The sequence below is a fragment of the Podarcis melisellensis genome (genome assembly GCF_964234715.1).
Source record: "Podarcis melisellensis genome assembly, chromosome: 3".
Classification (NCBI taxonomy): domain Eukaryota; kingdom Metazoa; phylum Chordata; class Lepidosauria; order Squamata; family Lacertidae; genus Podarcis; species Podarcis melisellensis.
In genome coordinates this window covers 78,795,155-78,813,359 of record NC_138530.1, presented here as the reverse complement: position 1 = coordinate 78,813,359, position 18,205 = coordinate 78,795,155, and the positions used below count along the sequence as shown (strand labels likewise).

Below are 18,205 nucleotides of genomic sequence, written 5' to 3'. Positions count from 1 at the left end.
CCTTTGTGGGCTACCCCAGCCCGGAAGCCTCTTTCTGCCTGAATGAAGGATGGAGGGGTTTGTGTGTATGTAGGAACCTCTGACTTCTGGGTGGCTGGAATGTAGCCTGTACAAAGTTAAGAGTCACATCCATTGCTCTGCCTGTTTTTGCCTCTGGTACATAAGTCCCTACGTTTCCCCTGAGGAAGCACAGTCCTTGACCTGAAAAAGGCTCACCAACTCTTTTAGAAAGATTACAAGTGAACAAACTTACATTTCCAATGAAAGATACTTCCTGGTTTTAGGTTTTTGTTTAACAAGAAGCTGGAGGGACTACAGAAGCTGTGTTGGCACAGCTTTAATAGAGCATCACAGAGATCTGATCGTAACTGTGTGAGCTTAAGGAGCATACCTGGTAGCTTCTAAGCTGCAGTCAATGGGAAATGCTGTGGTTCTACCGTAGACTCATTTTTACAGCAGCAGGTCAAGCGAGCTATTTGTTTAAACTATTGGCTGTAGTTGTGCTTTTCTTAAACAGCTAATATCTTGCCATTTTTCTCCCTAAACGAATAAAGGCCCTCTGTATACTCTAAATGCGAAGGATGAACTCTTGAGAAAAAACGTCCAGGCAAATTTATTTTATTTTCATTTCCTACTGTATAACCTGTATATTTGTTTTCTCCCTGGAGGCTCCAAGCAGTACTGTTTGTTGTGGTTGCTTTGCTGTCCTTTGAGCCAATCATAGTTGTTATTAAGATACAGAGGATGTGTTGTCACAGTTGTTTTGCTTCTTGCAGGCACCAATAAACGGATGTCGTTGTGAGCCACTGATAGATAAAGTAGAGAACCAGCTGGCAGCCGCTGTGGAAGAAATAAAAGCGGAGTTTGTTACAGCGCAGGATAAGATGAACAGCAAACTAGGTCAAATGGAAAACAAAACTCAGCATCAGGTAAGGAAACATTCCATGGACAAAGTATTTCTTCAAATACCAGGAGCCTGATTAAAGCCTATAGGGCGTGGGTTGGTCTGTGTCAGGAATGGAGCCCAACAGGGGGTCCAAGTTGGCCCATGAAGCCATTTCCCCCAAATCATACCCACCTATTCACCAGCTGATGTCGCTGGGTCAACTGATATAGGCAGGGTCCCATTCCCTGGGAGAACACACTGGAGTAGCAGAACCTGCAGCTTATCCTGTTGGTGAGCAGAGGGTGCAACCCTGTTCCATGTTTCTCTTCCCCATCTGTCAATCACCTTACATCAGAACGACACCAGGTGATGCAGACTTCAAAAAGCAGGTGAGCTGATTGAAAGCACTTTTGCAAACAGCTCCACGCTGCTCTTTGAAAATGAGCTTTTAAAGAATAGCGAGGGGCTCTTTACAAAAGAGCACTGACTGTCACTAGGTCTTCAGGGGTTTGCCCATCTGTCAGATTTGGCCCTCCTAGGGGTGGGGAGACAGGATCTGGCCTGCCAGCCAGAAAACAGTTCTCCACTTCTGGTCTACTTGTTACAATCTTCAGGTGGAGGCTGCTTGAAACTCATAACGTGGCAATCTTTTCCATGTGGCTGTTGCGCCATGGAGTAGCCAGACCTGGCCTAGCCAGACATTAGTTAATTGTATTTCTGGAGGGGTTGCAATGCAGGACATAGTGGCACTACTCTCCTTGCCAGACATTCCTGCACTGAGCAAGAAGGTCTGAAAAGCCTTGGGAAGCAAGCAGGGTTTAGAATTACCAGAAATCTGCCTTGATCACTGCAGATCATTTGTTTATTGTGTCACTCCTTAGAGTCATACCTGCAGCCAACTGAAATAACCTGCAGTGTTTTTAAAAACACTGAAAGGAATACTTTTATTCACAATGTTTCACAAATGCGTTTTCTGCTGTCCTTTTTAGATGCAATTTTTGCCCTTGGTAAGTTAAATTACCAGTAGTAAAGTAATGAGGTTTAATAAGTCAGCCTATGCATTGTTGTCATTTCTGCTGTGCTTTCCTCTTTTATCACAGCTCCGCGTTTTAGACAAATTGATGGCAGAGAGGCTGTCAGCAGAAAGAACAGAGTGCCTTCATCGTCTTCAGGAGCATGCCGAGTTGGAAAGGCATGAAGGGGAGAAACGCCAGGTAGATTAGAAAATAAGTATCTCATGGACCATATAAGACAATGAGGAATCTGAAACTTTCCATTTAAGATACACAGAAAAGAGCGCTTATCTAAAGAATGACAAGCAATTTTAAAAAGAAAATTATCTGGTTATAGTGAGATATTCATTTTGAGCAGTCATAGATAGCTTACTTGGGTGGTTGGAAATAAGCCATTTAAATATGTTTCTTGACGGCAGCTTATCCATTTCAGTGATCTTATGTAAAACCTTTTTGCAAGATGCTTAAACGAACCCATACAGTGGTGCCCCGCAAGACGAACGCCTCGCAAGACGGAAAACCCGCTAGACGAAAGGGTTTTCCGTTTTGGAGGCGCTTCGCAAAACGAATTTCCCTATGGGCTTCCTTCGCAGGACGAAAGCCCATAGGGAAATCTCCAGGACAGCGGGGAAGCGCAGCGCGTCTTCCCCACTGTCCTCGGACCTCCTCCAAAGGCTGGTGGTGGCGCGGAGAGACCTCCTCCCCCTGCCAGGCTTCGGAAGGCTCCTCCAAAGGCTGGCGGTGGGGCGGAGAGACCTTCTCCCCGCGCCAGCCTTCGGATGGCTGTCCTGAAGACTTGCGGTGGGAGGAGGGTTTTCCTTCCCACCGCCAACATTCAGGATGCTGTTCTGAATGTTGGCGGTGGGGAGGAAAAACCCTCCTCCCACCGCAAGCCCCGGGAACAGAGGAGAAGCGCTGTGCGCCTTCCCCTCTGTTCCCGTACCTGTGCTGAAGGCTTGCGGTGGGGGGGGAAAGCCCTTCTCCGCACCGCCAGCCTGGCAAGCAGTCTCCATAGGAACGCATTAATTGATTTTTAATGCATTCCTATGGGAAACCGTGCTTCGCAAGACGAAAAACTCGCAAGAAGAAAAAACTTAATTTCGTCTTGCGAGGCACCACTGTATTCTGAGGAAATATCTGCTTCTCATTTGATTTTTGTGGTGTCATAATTTGACTGTCTTTTAGGTAGCTAACATTTGAACTTCCAGTTTTAGAAACCCAGCAGGAAAATGCTTTCAGAATGTCTCTTAAAACTTCTATTTCCTTACATAATAAGAAAAAAAGTCAACAACCCTGTGCATTGAAGAACGTGGGGGTGCAGTAAAGGTAAAGGACACCTGACTGTTAAGTCCAGTCGTGAATGTCTCTGGGGTTGTGACGCTCACCTCGCTTTACTGGCCAAGGGAGCTGACGTTTGTCCGCAGCAGTGGTTGGTTACATTATTAGATCTGATCTGGGAGGTTAAAAACTTCACGAAGATCAATATATATATATTTTAGCCAAGCAGAAGGATGAAATATAAAATGATTAAAAAGAATGCTCCTGCTTGCTATCCTCAAGAATCTTCATATTTGTTCTGACATTTTTATGGCTCTAATGCAGCAATAATAATCTTACAAGCAATGTCCTACTCCCCCATTTTGGTAGAATAAGCAAGACTGTGTCTCCAGACATACTGCACTAGCAATTAATAATGGCTATTGCATACACTGTGGTCCTATCACAGTGCTACAAATCATGGTATAATTACAGTGTTCCAGGCCAATACACCAATGCAAATGTTCCATTTCAGTGTGCAAGAGTGCAGATCTGATCCATTATTGCTAGGGTCTTTCAAATAAAACATTCATTATCCCAAAGCTAGATTTGTAAACTTCCTTACTATATAGGACGCTAAGTTCTCTTTTAACTCAGTAGATCAGGCTGCAACAATAATCTAGCATGCATTTAGCTACTAAAACTAATACTGTCATTTGATGGCCTCTGATTTGTACATGGGTTTTTCCCATACAGATATCGTTGGTGGGGGAACTGAAAGCTTGGTGCATGCTAAAAATTCAGAACCTGGAGTTGAAGCTTTCTGGAGACTCTAGATCTTCAAGGCCAAAATCAACTCTGTCTACGTGTGAGTCACTCGCTGAGACTTTGGATACAGAGAACCTTCCTTGTACGAAGGACTGTAAAGCTAGCCAAACCCCACTGCAGTCGGATGGTTCGCAGCAACATTCTTGCACTGCCCTTCAGAATAGTGTCCCGGAAGATACTGGAAGAAGTAGAGTACCCACAACAGAGCAGAGCTTTGGGAAGCAGTATTTTGTTGTTCAAGAAGCCAACACTCCAGGTATCTTTTTGTTTAGTAGTTTCTGGAGGGGAAAGCTATGCTAGAGTATTGTGGCAAAGAATCATCACTCCTGTTGTAAATACTGCATTTTTCGCTCTGTAAGACACACTTTCCCTTCCTAAAAAGTATGGGGAAATGTGGGTGCGTCTTATGGAGCGAATGCAGGGGGGAGGCAGGCAGGAGAAGCCCCCAAAAGCCGTACACAAGCTCCGCATGGCTCTTGCGGGCTTTTCCCCAGGAGGGAGAAGGGACTGACACGGCTAGTCAGTCGCTTCTCCCTCCTCGTAGAAAAGCCCGCAGGAGCCGTACGCTCCTTAAAGGGTGCGCGGCTCCTGTGGGCTTTTGCAGGAGGTGGGGGTATTGCCATAGCCGCGCACAGCCTCTCCCTGCTGGAGAGGTTGTGCGGCGCTAAAGAAGCCATAGCTCACCCTCTCCCTACCGGAGGGGCTGCACGCACCTTGGCAAAAGCCAAGACAACAAGCGGGATGGATCCAGCTCGCTGTCTTGGCTTCCTCTTCAGCCGCGCGCAACCTCTCCAGCCGGGAGAGGCTGCATGGGGCTAAAGAAGCCATAGCCGCACGCAGCCCCTCTGGCAGGGAGAGGCTGCCCACGGCTATGGCTTCTTTAGCCCTGCGCAGCCTCTCCTGGCTGGAGAGGGCTGGGGGGGGGACCCGGGCTTCCCTGGCAGCGCCGAGAAGCTCGGGGAGCAGCGGAAGGCTGCATGCCTTTCCGCTGCTCCCCGACTTGCTCTTTGGGGCTGGTGGTGGGCTTCCCCCTGCCAGCCCGATAGAGCAGGCCAAAAGGAACCCGAAGCCTCCGGAGCACAGCGGGAACTTCCGCCGTGCTCCAGAGGCTTCGGGTTGCCTTCACTGAAGCCTGGAGAGCGAGAGGGGTTGGTGCGCACCAACCCCTCTCTCTCTCCAGACTTCCAAGGTAGGCGACTGAACGCACCTTGAACGGCACCTTGTTTTAGATGGGGAGAACAAGGGAAAAAAATCCCCCCCTCTGCGCAGTGCCTCCTGCTGCTTCGCTGAAGGGGCGCTGGGCAGAATTTTTTTTCTTGTTCTCCCCCTCTAAAACAAGGTGCGTCCTATGGTCGGGTGCGTTGTATAGAGCGAAAAATATGGTAGGTCTGGGTGCTGTATTGATACATCACCCAGGAACTATATGGAGGGCAGATTGTGATGGTGGCTTCACCCAGTGGTATATTTTGGGTGAAACAGACACCACACCCAAGACCCTCTGTTACCAGCGCCACTTTCAACATTGGGCCACTGGTCTCGGGTGTGGTGTCTGTTTCACCCAAAATATACCACTGGGTGAAGCCACCATCACAATCTGCCCTCCATACGGCAGAGAGAGGAGCAAGCTATATTGGAGGGCCAATGCAGCTTGTTGTTAAAACATCCCATGATAGCAGCAGAACATGATGTTTCACTGACATAGCCAATCATCTACAGCTAAGGCTGGGCAGAGAGAGTTGAAGTAATTTAGCACACAGTTGGGCATTCTTCAACACCTTCAGTACAGGGGGTAGTCCTTTGAAACATAGTATTCATAGTATATGCTAGCGGCAGAGGGACTCAAGAGTGGCTGTGGTTTCACTTGTGAGGTACCACCAGTGGCGTAGCATGGGTTGTCAGCACCCGGGGCAAGGCAAGTAATTTGTGCCCCCTAACCCTCAGATGTTGCGCCCGGTGCAGCCGGGCCCCCCTGCAACCCCCACGCTACGCCACTGGGTACCACTGGGTAAAAACCACCATCACGCTCTGGCCCTCATAACACAGAGGGACCATGCAGTCAGGCAGCAGCTTTAAACTGTACCGCTGAGGGGTGCACAGTTGCCTGTGCTCCAGCCACCTTCAGATAGGCAGAAAAAGCTCCAACTACTACACCTCCCCTCCTCAGGGGGATTGGGAATTTCCAGCATAGATCAATCACCACCAACCTAATCCATATGTCTTAGAAGATAAGACGAAACAATGTGCGTACCCAATCAAAAAGACCCCTGCCATAGCATACCCATTCCTTCAAAACTAAGGAAAATCCCCACAATACTAAACTAGGAGAGGCCCAAATATCCTGGAAAATACACCACCTTAAACAATCTAGCAGTAAAAGCAGCAGCCACTAGGCCTTGGACCAACTTCGAAAACCACCTCCTGACAGCAGAGGGACATGCCATGGTTTCCACAAGATACAAAATACTAGAATCTCAGAAACCCCCTCATCTCAATCAAAAGGGAGCACAACATAGGTTACAAAATAAACCCCGCCTGATGGATTAAAGGAATGTTTAGATCATAGTTTAATCCATCTCAGCCAAAAGAAGGGAACTCACCTTGAAACCTATCTACAGATGGTAGCTGGCAATGATACACCCAGGAACCTCACTAAAATGCTGGAGAGTCTGCACCTCCACATGTGGTGGGAATGCCCCCAAACCCAACCCTTTTGGACATCAGTCCTACAAGAAATATGCAAAATAACTAAGCATTAGAAGCCGCCCCAGAACTGGCCTTATTTAATATTTTCCAAGACAATAATGCTCACACTATAACCCACCTACTCTCAACAGCCAGGAGTGAACATGGACCACTGATATAAACAAACTGAAGCTAGCATGGGCACAAATAAAAAAGGATGGTTTCACCCTGTTGTGGCTCCCCTTTATTACACACGCAGCCCAACAAGAACCCACCGACAGCATATGAACTGATATGTATAACTTGACCCAACAACCCCTTCACCTCACACATGCAAACAAAACTCATTGCAGTCAACTGAAGGCAACCAACCATACCCTGGAGTCCCCAATCTCCCTCCCTGCCAATGAAAACTAGTAAATGAACAGTAAGAGAACCTACCCACGTGACATTGGCACAAAAACCTTACACATACACTATGTAAAAGAATGAAAGTTTACTACCGCCTCCGTCCCCTCCTAACCTTGTACTGTCTGTAACATAAGTGTATAACTGATCTTAAGAAAGAATTATATGAACGGAAAGCAGAGACACTGAATGTACTTTTGTAACCCAAGAAAACCTTTAATAAACCTTTAAAAAACAACTCATAACTGTTAATATTTCTTTAGTTACAGGAATAGAGCAACAGTTAGTTGGTCCTGGCCCAACTCCCGCTGCAGTTTCTCCTCAAGTTGTAAGGCCCAAAGACAAAGCAAGTTTCAGCAGATTGAAACAAGAACTGCCACCATCTGAATACTCAGGCTCCAAATTGAGACACGCAAAGGTACAAACTGTTTCCAAGACCCCGACCGAATTTACAAAGACTGAGGTGGAGAGAGGAGGCTGCTTTATAGATAAAGGAACTCAAACAAAGAGGTCTGGCAGAAGTGGTCAGTTGAAGCACAGGCCTCAGCAACACGCAGGCACCCACTCTGCAGAGCAGCCGCCGCCACCACCTGCTGTCTCTGGAGGAAAAGAGGTCAGCCCTCAACTTGCAGGCACTTCTCAAGCTCTGGAAATCACACAGTACTTTTTTGAGGCTGTATCCAGCCAGATGGAGAAGTGGTATGAAAGGAAGATTGAAGAAGCTCGGAGCCAAGCTGACCAGAGAGCCCAGGAAGATAAAGCACTCCTCAAAGAACATATAAAAAGTTTAGAAGAGGAACTCTATAAGCTAAGGACTAAAGTGCAGAAGGAACATTAGCATTTGCCTGCTCTCATGAAGTGTTGCAAAGGAACTGGTAACTTTCACAAACAGCAATTAAGCTAATTCTATTGGAGTTTTATTGGAATTTTACACTTCTTGGGGATTTGTGGCCTTTCCAGATTATAAGGATTTTTGCTCGTGCATTGCTCACAAGGAATGCAGATTGCTGCCCTCCAAGTAGCACTTGTTTTGTACAGAAACTGCATTGAATTTTCCTTCCCCTGTTAAAAATGTTTCTTTTATCCCCCCATACAGTGTGCCAGTGGTGATAGTATAATACAGAACCTAGTTGCGTGGCTTTTCAGTGCTGATGATACAGCTCTCCAGTATGCCTGTGCCATTTTTATGAATCTTGTAAAGTTTTATTTTATACGTATTTAAGACATGTTTTTGAAGCGAAGCATTCTCTTGCTCTACCATATGTGCTCATGTATCTTTTTGAAAATAAAAGAATTAAGCGCCCCAAATTAGCAAGGCTACCTCTTCCTCCTTCATAGAACTGCATTGCCATTTTATGAATCCTATGGGTTCCCCTACCCCAATACAGATAGAGTAGCTTGTACGGGGAACTGTGTGCTAACAGGTCATGCGAGTGATTTTCAAGTCCTATCTAACACTTTGTGCTGTGTGTACGTTTGTCATACCGTTTTACTGATCAGCTTTTGGGATGGAGGTGCTGAAGTTTTAGCCCTTCCAACCAAAAAGCTATTGCAGCCAGCAATAACATTATATATAGCTAGATATTGAGTGCCTTTGAGTGACAGTAAATTCCTAAAAGTTAACGCCTTGTCCTTGTATAGTGATGGTCAACTGGTGGTCTGTGAGCTAAATATGGCCTTTTTAGCTGGGTCCTGATGCCCCAGCCAACTTCTAACCAAGGTGTGGTACCTTGTTGCACTTAAAGGAAAAAAGACACTGCTAGATAGTAGCAACATGTTCTTCTGGCCCACTAACTGTTATTTGGAGAATGGTCCTTGCAAGTACAGAAATGGGCCGTATTTCCTAAATTAGATTCTGTCTTCACTGCACTTGCCCCACATGAATTTCATCTTTAACAAAAAGTTTTAAAACTTGCCTTAAAGTTTCTATATGCACAATTGGCCCTTGATGGATTGTGTAGTCTCAAGTCTTCAAATTATACTGTTATTCAGTCTTCCTTTATTTTTAAATATATATTGAGTGCTGTGATATGTGTCAAGAGGTGTGTTTTTTTCACCCGGGGGGGTGGGTGGTAAACTTTAAAATTAACATTGGCATGACACTTAGGCAAAAACAGCTATTGCTTTTTAAAGTTCAACAGCACAATGCAGCTAAAGAAATCTAGGGTATGTAAGCAGACTTGCATATATGTTTCGCACATCTTAGTGAGGATGCAATATGTTAACATTGTACGCCTCTGGATGTGCCCGTGATTGTGCTTTGCTAGCCCTATTATTGCACAACTAATGCTGAATTGAGGCCAAATCTGTTGTGATTTAGAAATAGTTCTCCAGGCACAGATCTTATCTCTCATGTAAGAGTATAAACATTTTGAATGAAGTCCTTAAAGAGAGATGGTTGTATACAAAAAGTACATAAAGATCTTTATACACAAAATCTCAATCCAAATACTCTACATTTTTTACATTCATGTGCTTCTATGGTCTAAATCTATGCTGCCCAAAGTGGGGTATAATTTAAATCCTACAATGAATTTAAATCTGGTAATCCATAAATCTATAAGCTTATTAAATGTGCCTAGGTTATAATTTGGAGGTGGTGGTGTTGGGCTGTGTGATATAGCTAAAAAAGCAATTTTTAACACCAAAATCCATATTTAAGGTAGGCCAAACAAGCTAATAGTGCACTATCACAAAGTAAGTCTGCAGGTTTTTTAGTTCTCCAAAACTCTTTGTCAGGTTAGAACTGAGCAGTGGCGGGAAAAAGGTAGCTGATGTTGAAGACATAGAACCTGTTATCTCACCAGTCTTAAAATGGAATGGAAGGACGTAGCAGACAATGTAACTGAATATCTACCCGTTACAGAATAATAGAGTTAGAAGGGATTCCCCATTGGTCATCTGGTCCAACCAATCCCCTACAATGGAAGAATCTCATCTAAAGCCATCCAACCTCTGCTTGAAAACCTCCCAGGAAGGAGAGTCTACAAGCTCCCATGGGAGTCTGTTCCACTGTTGAACTGCTCTTACTGTCAGAAAGTTCCTCCTGATGTTTGTTGTAATCTCCATTATTATAGCTTGAATCCATTGTTTCAAGCCCAACTATCCAGAGTAGGGAAAAACATGTATTAGGTTGCACTAAGCCTGCTGGAAACAAGAAGCATAACTGACTATCCTCCATCTCTGGAAACACACAGAATGTCTCATCAAAAATTTACTAAAGGTTTCCTGCATTCTGTTCATTTTGAGTATGCCATTGTTTTCAGGCAGGTTTAGATGTGTGTGGGTGTTTCTATGCACTTCAGAAGTGTTAACTGCCCTCAGAAGTGTCAAGAGCAGCACCTTAAGAACAACTACTTAAGATAGCGCACACCTCCCATATTATTACAGACCTAGTTCAGAACTAGAAATCTCCGTGTTTCAACCTCTTATGAGCTGCTTCCCATCACACCTGAACCTTAAAAAACAATCTCAACACTCTCACCTATAGCAGTGCTAGCTGCTTTGTTTAAGTCTACTTACCAATAAGGGAGTCTGCACAGAAATCAGTTTGGTTGTGTGAGAGGTCCTTCCATGGCAGTCTTTTGAGGGAGACACACTGAAAAAACACATATTGTGTTCCACCATCAGTGAATGATCAGGCTATGATTTTGCCAGCTTTAGTGTTCTCTCAAGCTCTTCAAGCTGTAGGTTGCCCTGAGTGATCATCATCCTAATTGTATCCTGCAAAGCAGAAATTATACACTTAGTAGGCACATACAAAGGCAATATGCATTCATACACTGAATCTGTTCTATTTTCAACATCCATAAAATTCGCAACTAATGATCTCACCCCAAAGGCTGCTCTACATATTAGGGCTACTCCTAGAGGGCACTTAGAAAAGCCTCTGCTTATGTTACATACCAGAAAGATCTTTCACATAACAAACAATACTGCATGTTATGGCTCCTCTCCTGAAGATCTACCATGCTAAAATGGGCTCAAAAACAACAACTTGTGTTTATTGTTTTCTAGATATATTTAGGAAGCAAAGAACCAACAGCTGCACTAGCATAAACTTTTTGAAATGGGAATGCAACATAAAGTTCATTGGACATTTCCTAAGTGTTCTATGATTGCAGTTAATCCTTATTATATTTTACACCACCCTTCCTCTGAGAGGAGCTCAGGGCTGAGTACCACACACACTACAGTGGTGCCCCGCAAGACGAACGCCTCGCAAGATGAAAAACCCGCTAGACGAAAGGGTTTTCCGTTTTGGAGGCGCTTCGTAAAACGAATTTCCCTATGGGGTTGCTTCGCAAGACGAAAAAAATCTTGCATCCCTCCGCAGGTTTTTTCCGCCCTTTTCTTAAGCCGCTAAGCCGCTTATCAGCTGTCCCGCTGATAAGCCGCTTAACAGCTGATCGCTGGAAGCCGCTTGACAGCTGTAGCGCTAATCCGCTAAGCTGTCAATGGGCTTGCTTCGCAAGACGAAAAAACCGCTAGACGAAGAGAATCGCGGAACGAATTCTTTTCGTCTAGCGAGGCACCACTGTAACTGCAAATGAACAGTAATACAGCATTAAGAGAATCTGACAACTATAGCAGGTGAGGCATATTGTGTTAATAAAAGCAGTCACTGTTCTGCAGGGCCTAGGATAAACAGGCACATCTTGAAAAGATGCCAGAATACTGGCAGCGTGTGTGGCAAATGAATCTCTATGACAGGGATGGGGAACCTGACCTCAACAGGCAACAATGACAGGTGGGCAGGGACACCCTGTTAGCCACCTAACATCATTATTGGATTCAGTCATGAGACTGTGCCACTGGAGCTCATACATTCATACATATATACATAAAAAAGTTCAAGGCCACAGAAAAGTATCAGAGCTGTTAAAAACCACCTATCCACTATACAGTCATACCTTGGGTTGAAGTAGCTTCGGGTTGAGCATTTTCAGGTTGCGCTCCACGGCGACCCAGAAGTAACGGAACATGTTACTTCCAGGTTTCGCCACTCGTGCATGCGCAGACGGTCAAAATGATGTCACGCGCATGCGCGGAAGCGGCGAACCACGACCCGCGCACATGCAGACACGGGTTGCGTTCACTTCAGGATGCAAACGGGGCTCCGGAACGGATCCCGTTTGCATCCAGAGGTACCACTGTACCAGCCTTTCTCAACTCTGGGTCCCTAGATGTTGTTACTACAACTCCCATCATACCTAGCCAGCATGGTCAGTGGACAGGGATTATGGGAGCTGTAGTTCAAGAACATATGGGGACCCAAGGTTGAGAAAGCCCGCAGTATACTGAAGCAGTATTTAAGAGTGAAACACAAGAATATTAAACTTGGTGACATCTGTCTGCATATGAAGTGCTGACCTAAAAAATACCTTTGGTGCTATCAACATTCTACCTCAGGGGTAGGCAACCTAAGGCCCAGGGGCCAGATGCAGCCCAATCGCCTTCTCAATCTGGACTTCGGACGGTCCGGGAATCAGCGTGTTTTTACATGAGTAGAATGTGTCCTTTTATTTAAAATGTATCTCTGGGTTATTTGTGGGGCATAGGAATTTGTTCATTCCCCCTCCCAAAAAATATAGTCCAGCCCACCACATGGTCTGAGGGACAGTGGACCGGCCCACGGCTGAAGGTTGCTGACCCCTGTTCTACCTGGTCCAATGTGGCTCAACTACTCCCCTCCCAATCTACTCTGAGCCACGATTATCCTTTAGTAAGGGAAGGATATAGCACATGGGATGGATTCATTTAAGTATTATACTTCAGAGGGTTTACCACAATGACCAGTTTGTGGTTTTACGCAAGTCAGCCTTGGAAATGCCCATTCTTGAGTCATTTAATCAAATATTCCAAATTTGTCCAGTCTACCGTGGCACCTCTTGCAGGTGAAACACAGTGATAATTATTCCCAGTCATTATGAGGTGTTCTGAACAGGCTGTTTGGAAGTCTCGGAGAAGACATCTTCATGAGCCAGGAATACAGGTTCAACCTTCAACTGCAATGTACCAAGTCAGCAGAACCAGAAGTATTTCTCACCTCGTCTGTAGCACCTTTGTTTCTTTTGAAGTCTTCCCTTGCCCAGTCCCTGAGGTAATGGCGATCAGCTTCATTAGGCACCTGACGAACAGCCTTCAGAATTTTTCTATACAACTGAAGGACCTGCTGCCTTCTCAAGAACTGCAAGGTATCAAGAAAAATAAAGGATGACCCTTTTAGTGTTTGCACAATCTAGTGTTGATCATGCGCTCACATCCTCATGGAAAGGTGTCTTAAACCAAGTCAGGTGACTGATAAAACTTTTGTATTCGTTGTCTATTCCAGGGATGTCAACCTGTGGCATGCTAGCCGGGGTTGTTGGCAGAGTCCAAAAACATCTGGAGGGTGACATGTTCCACCCTTCATCTGCTCTGAATGTCAGATGCTCTCCAGATCTCAAGTAGAGAGATCCTTTTAACTGGAGTCTGAACTTATGTATATAACCTATGGATGTAGTAATCCCACTACGGGGTCCATCTGCTTTCTGCTGCAAACCACAGTCTATAAATCAGTTATTCTAACTACCTGCCCTCCCATGTTGGTCCATTTACAGTCATCTATAAAATCACTCCAAAAGTAGAATAAAGGTAACCTTGAGTTTTAAAACATTTGACAGGATCATAAAAATAAGATTCAAACACTACAATGAAGAGGCCCATGTGCGACACAAATCACCACTTACTACACTATGAAAGAAAAATAGTTCTTTTCTGTAATTCAAAACAAATAAATCTTTAAATGAAAAAAGACGGAAGATATGTTAATACTTTAATGCGTTCACATGTAAAACGCAATGTTTTCCAAACTACCAGTTACCATACATCCACTGTTGCCCATTCATTTATAAATTGTTTCACTTCAAATATTAATTTAAAAAATAATAATAAGCTTTTGTGTGCAGGTATCTGAAGAAGTGTGCATGCACACAAAAGCTTATACCAGAACAAACTTAGTTGGTCTATAAGGTGCTACTGGACATTTTTATTATTATTATTTCGACTGCGTCAGACCAACAGGGCTACCTACCTGAATTTAAAATATTAAGTTAAAATGTTCAGATGCAAAACACACAATGCCACAGGTAAAGAACTCATCTGCATAAGATTTCCGCAAGTACCTTGTCACATATAAATACCACTGTCCCATTTACATGCAGAGTGTAAATGCCTGAGTTACAGACCTGTGACAAGCTTGTGCTACACGTGAATGGCCAAACTCATGTGGAGCACATGTTTATAAGGGCAAGCACTTGTTCCCATCTTTGCAAGGCCCACTAGCAAAGCAGAGGTGAGGCCTTGTTTACCCAGAAAGTTCTATCAGTTCAACCCGTGTTAACTGCCCTGCTATTCATAGCAACCAGAATGCTAAAATGAGAAAGCGCAGGAGTAAAAACTCGTTTTCGAAAAGAAAAGAAACCGAAGTTCTTGATTTTTTTTTCTCATTGAACAAAAATATAGGTTGCTTTTCTATTTCCTACACTCTTGTCCTGTCCACTACAGTGGGTAGGGCAGTAAAAAAATCTTAGAAGTGGATCCAAGAACACTTCTAGGAGATCACCTGCTCATCATCCCCTCTTGGGTCAAAAAGCAGTATATGTTCCATCACCAAAAATGTGAAGAAACAGAACAGAAGCAAGCATGCCTATCCAAATAACCCTTAGATGCTATTGCTAAATGCTATTACTCAGAGGAATATAAATGCAGCCTTAATGGGGTCTCCACCACTCCTGTGAAGCGTGAACATAAGCATGCCATATACAAACTATACTATTTACACCAACTTTCCTTTTCCTGCAGAAAATCAGCTGGCAAAGCTTTTCCTCAGCATGCAAATGCTATGGTGAAAGCAGCTCGAGGAAAAGAGGACAGAGGCTGGTGAAGGAACAGTGGGGTGGTGAGATGTCCTTTTCCCACCTTTGGGACCCCCTGGGCAACCCTGCTGTACCTGGAACTGGGTGTGAGAGCGCTGCCCGACTGCTAAAACGGACATCCTGAGGAAGCTGCTCCCACCTGCCCGTGAGGGCGATCTGGCTGCGACATCTGTCACCCCATTGATCGCCAGGGTTGATTCGGCTGATCTGGCTGGCTAGGCGGGTGTCCCCTTCCTCCCTCACCGCTCCATGTGCGTCCCTCCCGAAGCTGCGCGCTCGGTGGAAGAGGACGACCATCCCAGATAGAAGGAGCAGTGGTGTAGCGTGGGTTGTCAGCACCCAGGGCAAGGCAAGTAATTTGTGCCCCCTAACCCGTGGATTTGCGCCCCCTAACCCTAACCCCCAGATGTTGCGCCCGGTGCGGCCGGCCCCCCCTGCACCCCCCACGCTACGCCACTGAGAAGGAGTGTACCGTTCTTCGGTCAATGGTATACGACAGCTGCGCTCCCCTGCTAGAACCTCCAAACAAGCTCTTCCCGGAATTTTTGTGGAAGAGCTGTGAGTTTGTTTGGGCCCTGGGTGAGTGAGAGGCGTGGGGCGGAGAAGGAACCAATCCCGATTTATGCACAGTATTAGCAGTAAAGTTGTAGTATTGTCATATGCAGTTGCTTGTTGTTGTTTTTTTAAAAAACTGGTTATTCCTTAAGTTGCTGCTATAGCTTCCGTTTCTTGTTCGCAACTTTAAATTATTATATTAAGCGGTATAGAAATGGAATTAGTAATAGAAATAATCAACAGTAAAGGCTAGGCCCCTGACCTAAAGATAGCAAAGCCATTACAGTATTGCCTGCTGCTGCTGCTGTCCCCCGACCCTGCAGTCTCCTCCTCCAATGCCCGGTCGCCAAGCCTAGACCCTGCTCTCTGCCTCGCCGAGGAAAGGGCGAAGAGTCGCCTCGCTGGTGGGCACCTGCCTTCCCTTCCCTCTCTACCTGCTTCAGAGTGAGCGCCGTCGGGGGCAGCCGGGACGACGCCATGACTGAGGCGCGCGCGCGCTTCGCTTCGGCGTGGTTCCTTCTCTGCGCTCTGCCGAGGCGTGTCAGAGGAAAGGGAAGCGGAGGCTCCCCCTTCCCCGCCCGGCGTCTCTCTCCAGGCTCTTGGGAAGAACGAGGCTGCGGCGCCGGGCAGCTCCTCGAGGAGGGAGAGAAAAACTCTGCTTCTGCGGGGCGAGCGGCTCAGCAGGCCGCCCTTCGCGCAGGGTTGCAAGGGAGAAGCGCGCGCACTTTGCAGATATTTGGAAAGGACGGCGCAGGGTGGGCCGAGAGAGGCTCCTCCTCTCAAAACAGAAGGCCGGAACGGACTCCTGCAGGCTCGCCGACGAAGCCAGAGCTTCGACGAAGCCAGAGCTTCCGGCCAGAGCTAAGCGGAGCCCACGTAAAGGGCCGAGAGAGGGCTTTGAAAGAGTTTTACTCTTTCATGGCAGCGTCAAGCACAACGGTGATTGCTCCAAGCACCTTTTTTAACCTGGTTAGATTTACATCCGCCTTCATCCACCTTTCAACAAACATTCCCCACGAAAATACTCAAATAAGTGATTTGCAAATAAGTGGAATATTTACTCACAGTTTCCAGAAGCTGCAACGAAATAAGCCCTCCGTCGGCTGGCAGTGAAACAAACGACCCAAGAAAGGAAAGAACTGTGTTTCCTTACAAATAAGCATCGTGTATATATAGCACAGATGCAGGCTTTTCAAATCTGCCTTTTGGAGAGATTCAGTTCACCTGCAGGATCAGCTGAGCTGGGAGCCAAAGCCACATGACTACGACTCCTCTTGCTCCAGGAAGAGCACACACAAACACAGAGAGAAAAAGGAAGGGGGGGGGGGAGCAGAAGCTACTGGGAGCCTGCTAAGCCCCAACCTGAGCTCAGGTTAACCCTCATGCAACTAACTGTATATTACAACACAACAAAAAAGTACTTTCTGCAAGCTCAGAGGTACACATGTAAGTGCATAAGGTCCAAGGCTAAGTATTGCAGTTAAGGTGACATAGGCCTGTGCCTGAGAGCAAGCTTGAAGTTCTAACTCTGGTGACATCACTTTTTAATCAGTGAAAGACTGCTTCCATCAGAAGTTAAACAGCTTTAACAGTACAGAGATTTTCTTTACCCTATTGCAACACAACTGAACTTGTTAAAGTAGGAATAAAAGGCATCTGCCTATTTTTGTAACATCCTTTGGAGAAAGCCCAAACCTGCATATCAGAATGGTACATCACTCTTCCCCATCCCCTATCTTGTAACAATATGCTTATATCTCCGGCTGAAAAAGACTTTAATTGGCCTGAATTAATCTGCCTTTATAGATTAATTTACCAAGCTGTATTCACAGCAGATTCTATTTTTAACACTGATACACATTTTTGCAGCATCTAGGTTTTGACAATAGTGCTATGTAACTTCTATTCAAAACTTTTAAGAAAATAGAAGTTATTTGTATTTACCGATAGTAAATTGTTTAATCAAAATTAATGCAGAAGTTGCAAAGTATGAATTTGGGGCATGATTTATCAACTCCCTTCCTACAACTTTTGTTTTTCTTTGATAAACCGAGGAAGGTTGGGGGGGGGGGACTAATCCAAAGGAAAAATTGGGCGTAAACATCACATCATTTGAGCATCTTTCACTCCTTTCACTTTGGACCTTTCATATGAGCTTTTCCTTGCTGCCCAATTTTACCACTGCTGATTCTATTATCTAATTAAGGTTTCTCAGTTCTGCATCAACAATCAGTATTTTGGCTTGCAATGCCAGCATTTTATCAAGCTTCTTATGCTATTAATCTCATGTATTTTTTTCTGTAATACTTAAATTCTAAGTGAATGTGCCCGAAGAATCATCCTTAAACATTAAATATTCTGTGTGCTTATCCAAAGGGGGCTAACTTAGTCACCCCTCAAAGTCACAGTTGTTTACAGAGAAAACTACGGTGGGAATATTAACTGTCAAAACATAGAAATCAGGCTTGGATTTGCCCTCTGAAAAGAGCAAAACAAAGGGCTCCGGGTCATCCATGTAGCTTTCAAAATCATTTTCTCCAAGAAGGCCTTAAGTGAGTCTTTCAGGATAACGTCATCAGCCCAAGCTCCTGTCCAGCTTCATTTCCCTGGAGCTGGAGGTCTTTGACAAATGCATATCAACAATGGTTGGCTTTTTT

The 18,205-nt window shown here is 45.2% G+C and overlaps 2 protein-coding genes across 14 annotated transcripts in view; one reads left to right on the top strand and one right to left on the bottom strand.

Annotated features, from left to right (window-relative positions):
* The window catches only part of ANKRD6 (ankyrin repeat domain 6), a 66,033-nt gene extending 57,651 nt beyond the window's left edge, over positions 1 to 8,382 (top strand). For all 12 annotated transcript variants that reach the window (XM_081905545.1, XM_081905553.1, XM_081905552.1 and 9 more), the window contains 4 exons: positions 777 to 929; positions 1,987 to 2,100; positions 3,913 to 4,240; positions 7,344 to 8,382. In XM_081905545.1, the coding sequence (XP_081761671.1) occupies positions 777 to 929; positions 1,987 to 2,100; positions 3,913 to 4,240; positions 7,344 to 7,912 (1,164 nt within the window). In that variant the 3' untranslated portion in view covers positions 7,913 to 8,382. The remainder of the gene's footprint in view (positions 1 to 776; positions 930 to 1,986; positions 2,101 to 3,912; positions 4,241 to 7,343) is intronic.
* Positions 598 to 16,290, bottom strand: LYRM2 (LYR motif containing 2). 2 transcript variants are annotated; one of them, XM_081905591.1, is made up of 4 exons: positions 15,983 to 16,290; positions 13,124 to 13,264; positions 10,597 to 10,797; positions 598 to 840 (listed from the first exon to the last, which is right to left on the bottom strand). In XM_081905591.1, exons 1-3 carry the CDS (start codon positions 16,025 to 16,027, stop codon positions 10,717 to 10,719), a joined length of 267 nt encoding a protein of 88 aa, XP_081761717.1. In that variant the 5' UTR covers positions 16,028 to 16,290; the 3' UTR covers positions 598 to 840; positions 10,597 to 10,716. The 2 variants fall into 2 exon arrangements, with proteins under 2 accessions (XP_081761717.1, XP_081761718.1); XM_081905592.1 differs by lacking the exon at positions 15,983 to 16,290 and adding an exon at positions 14,681 to 14,743.
* Between the last annotated feature and the right edge of the window lie 1,915 nt (positions 16,291 to 18,205).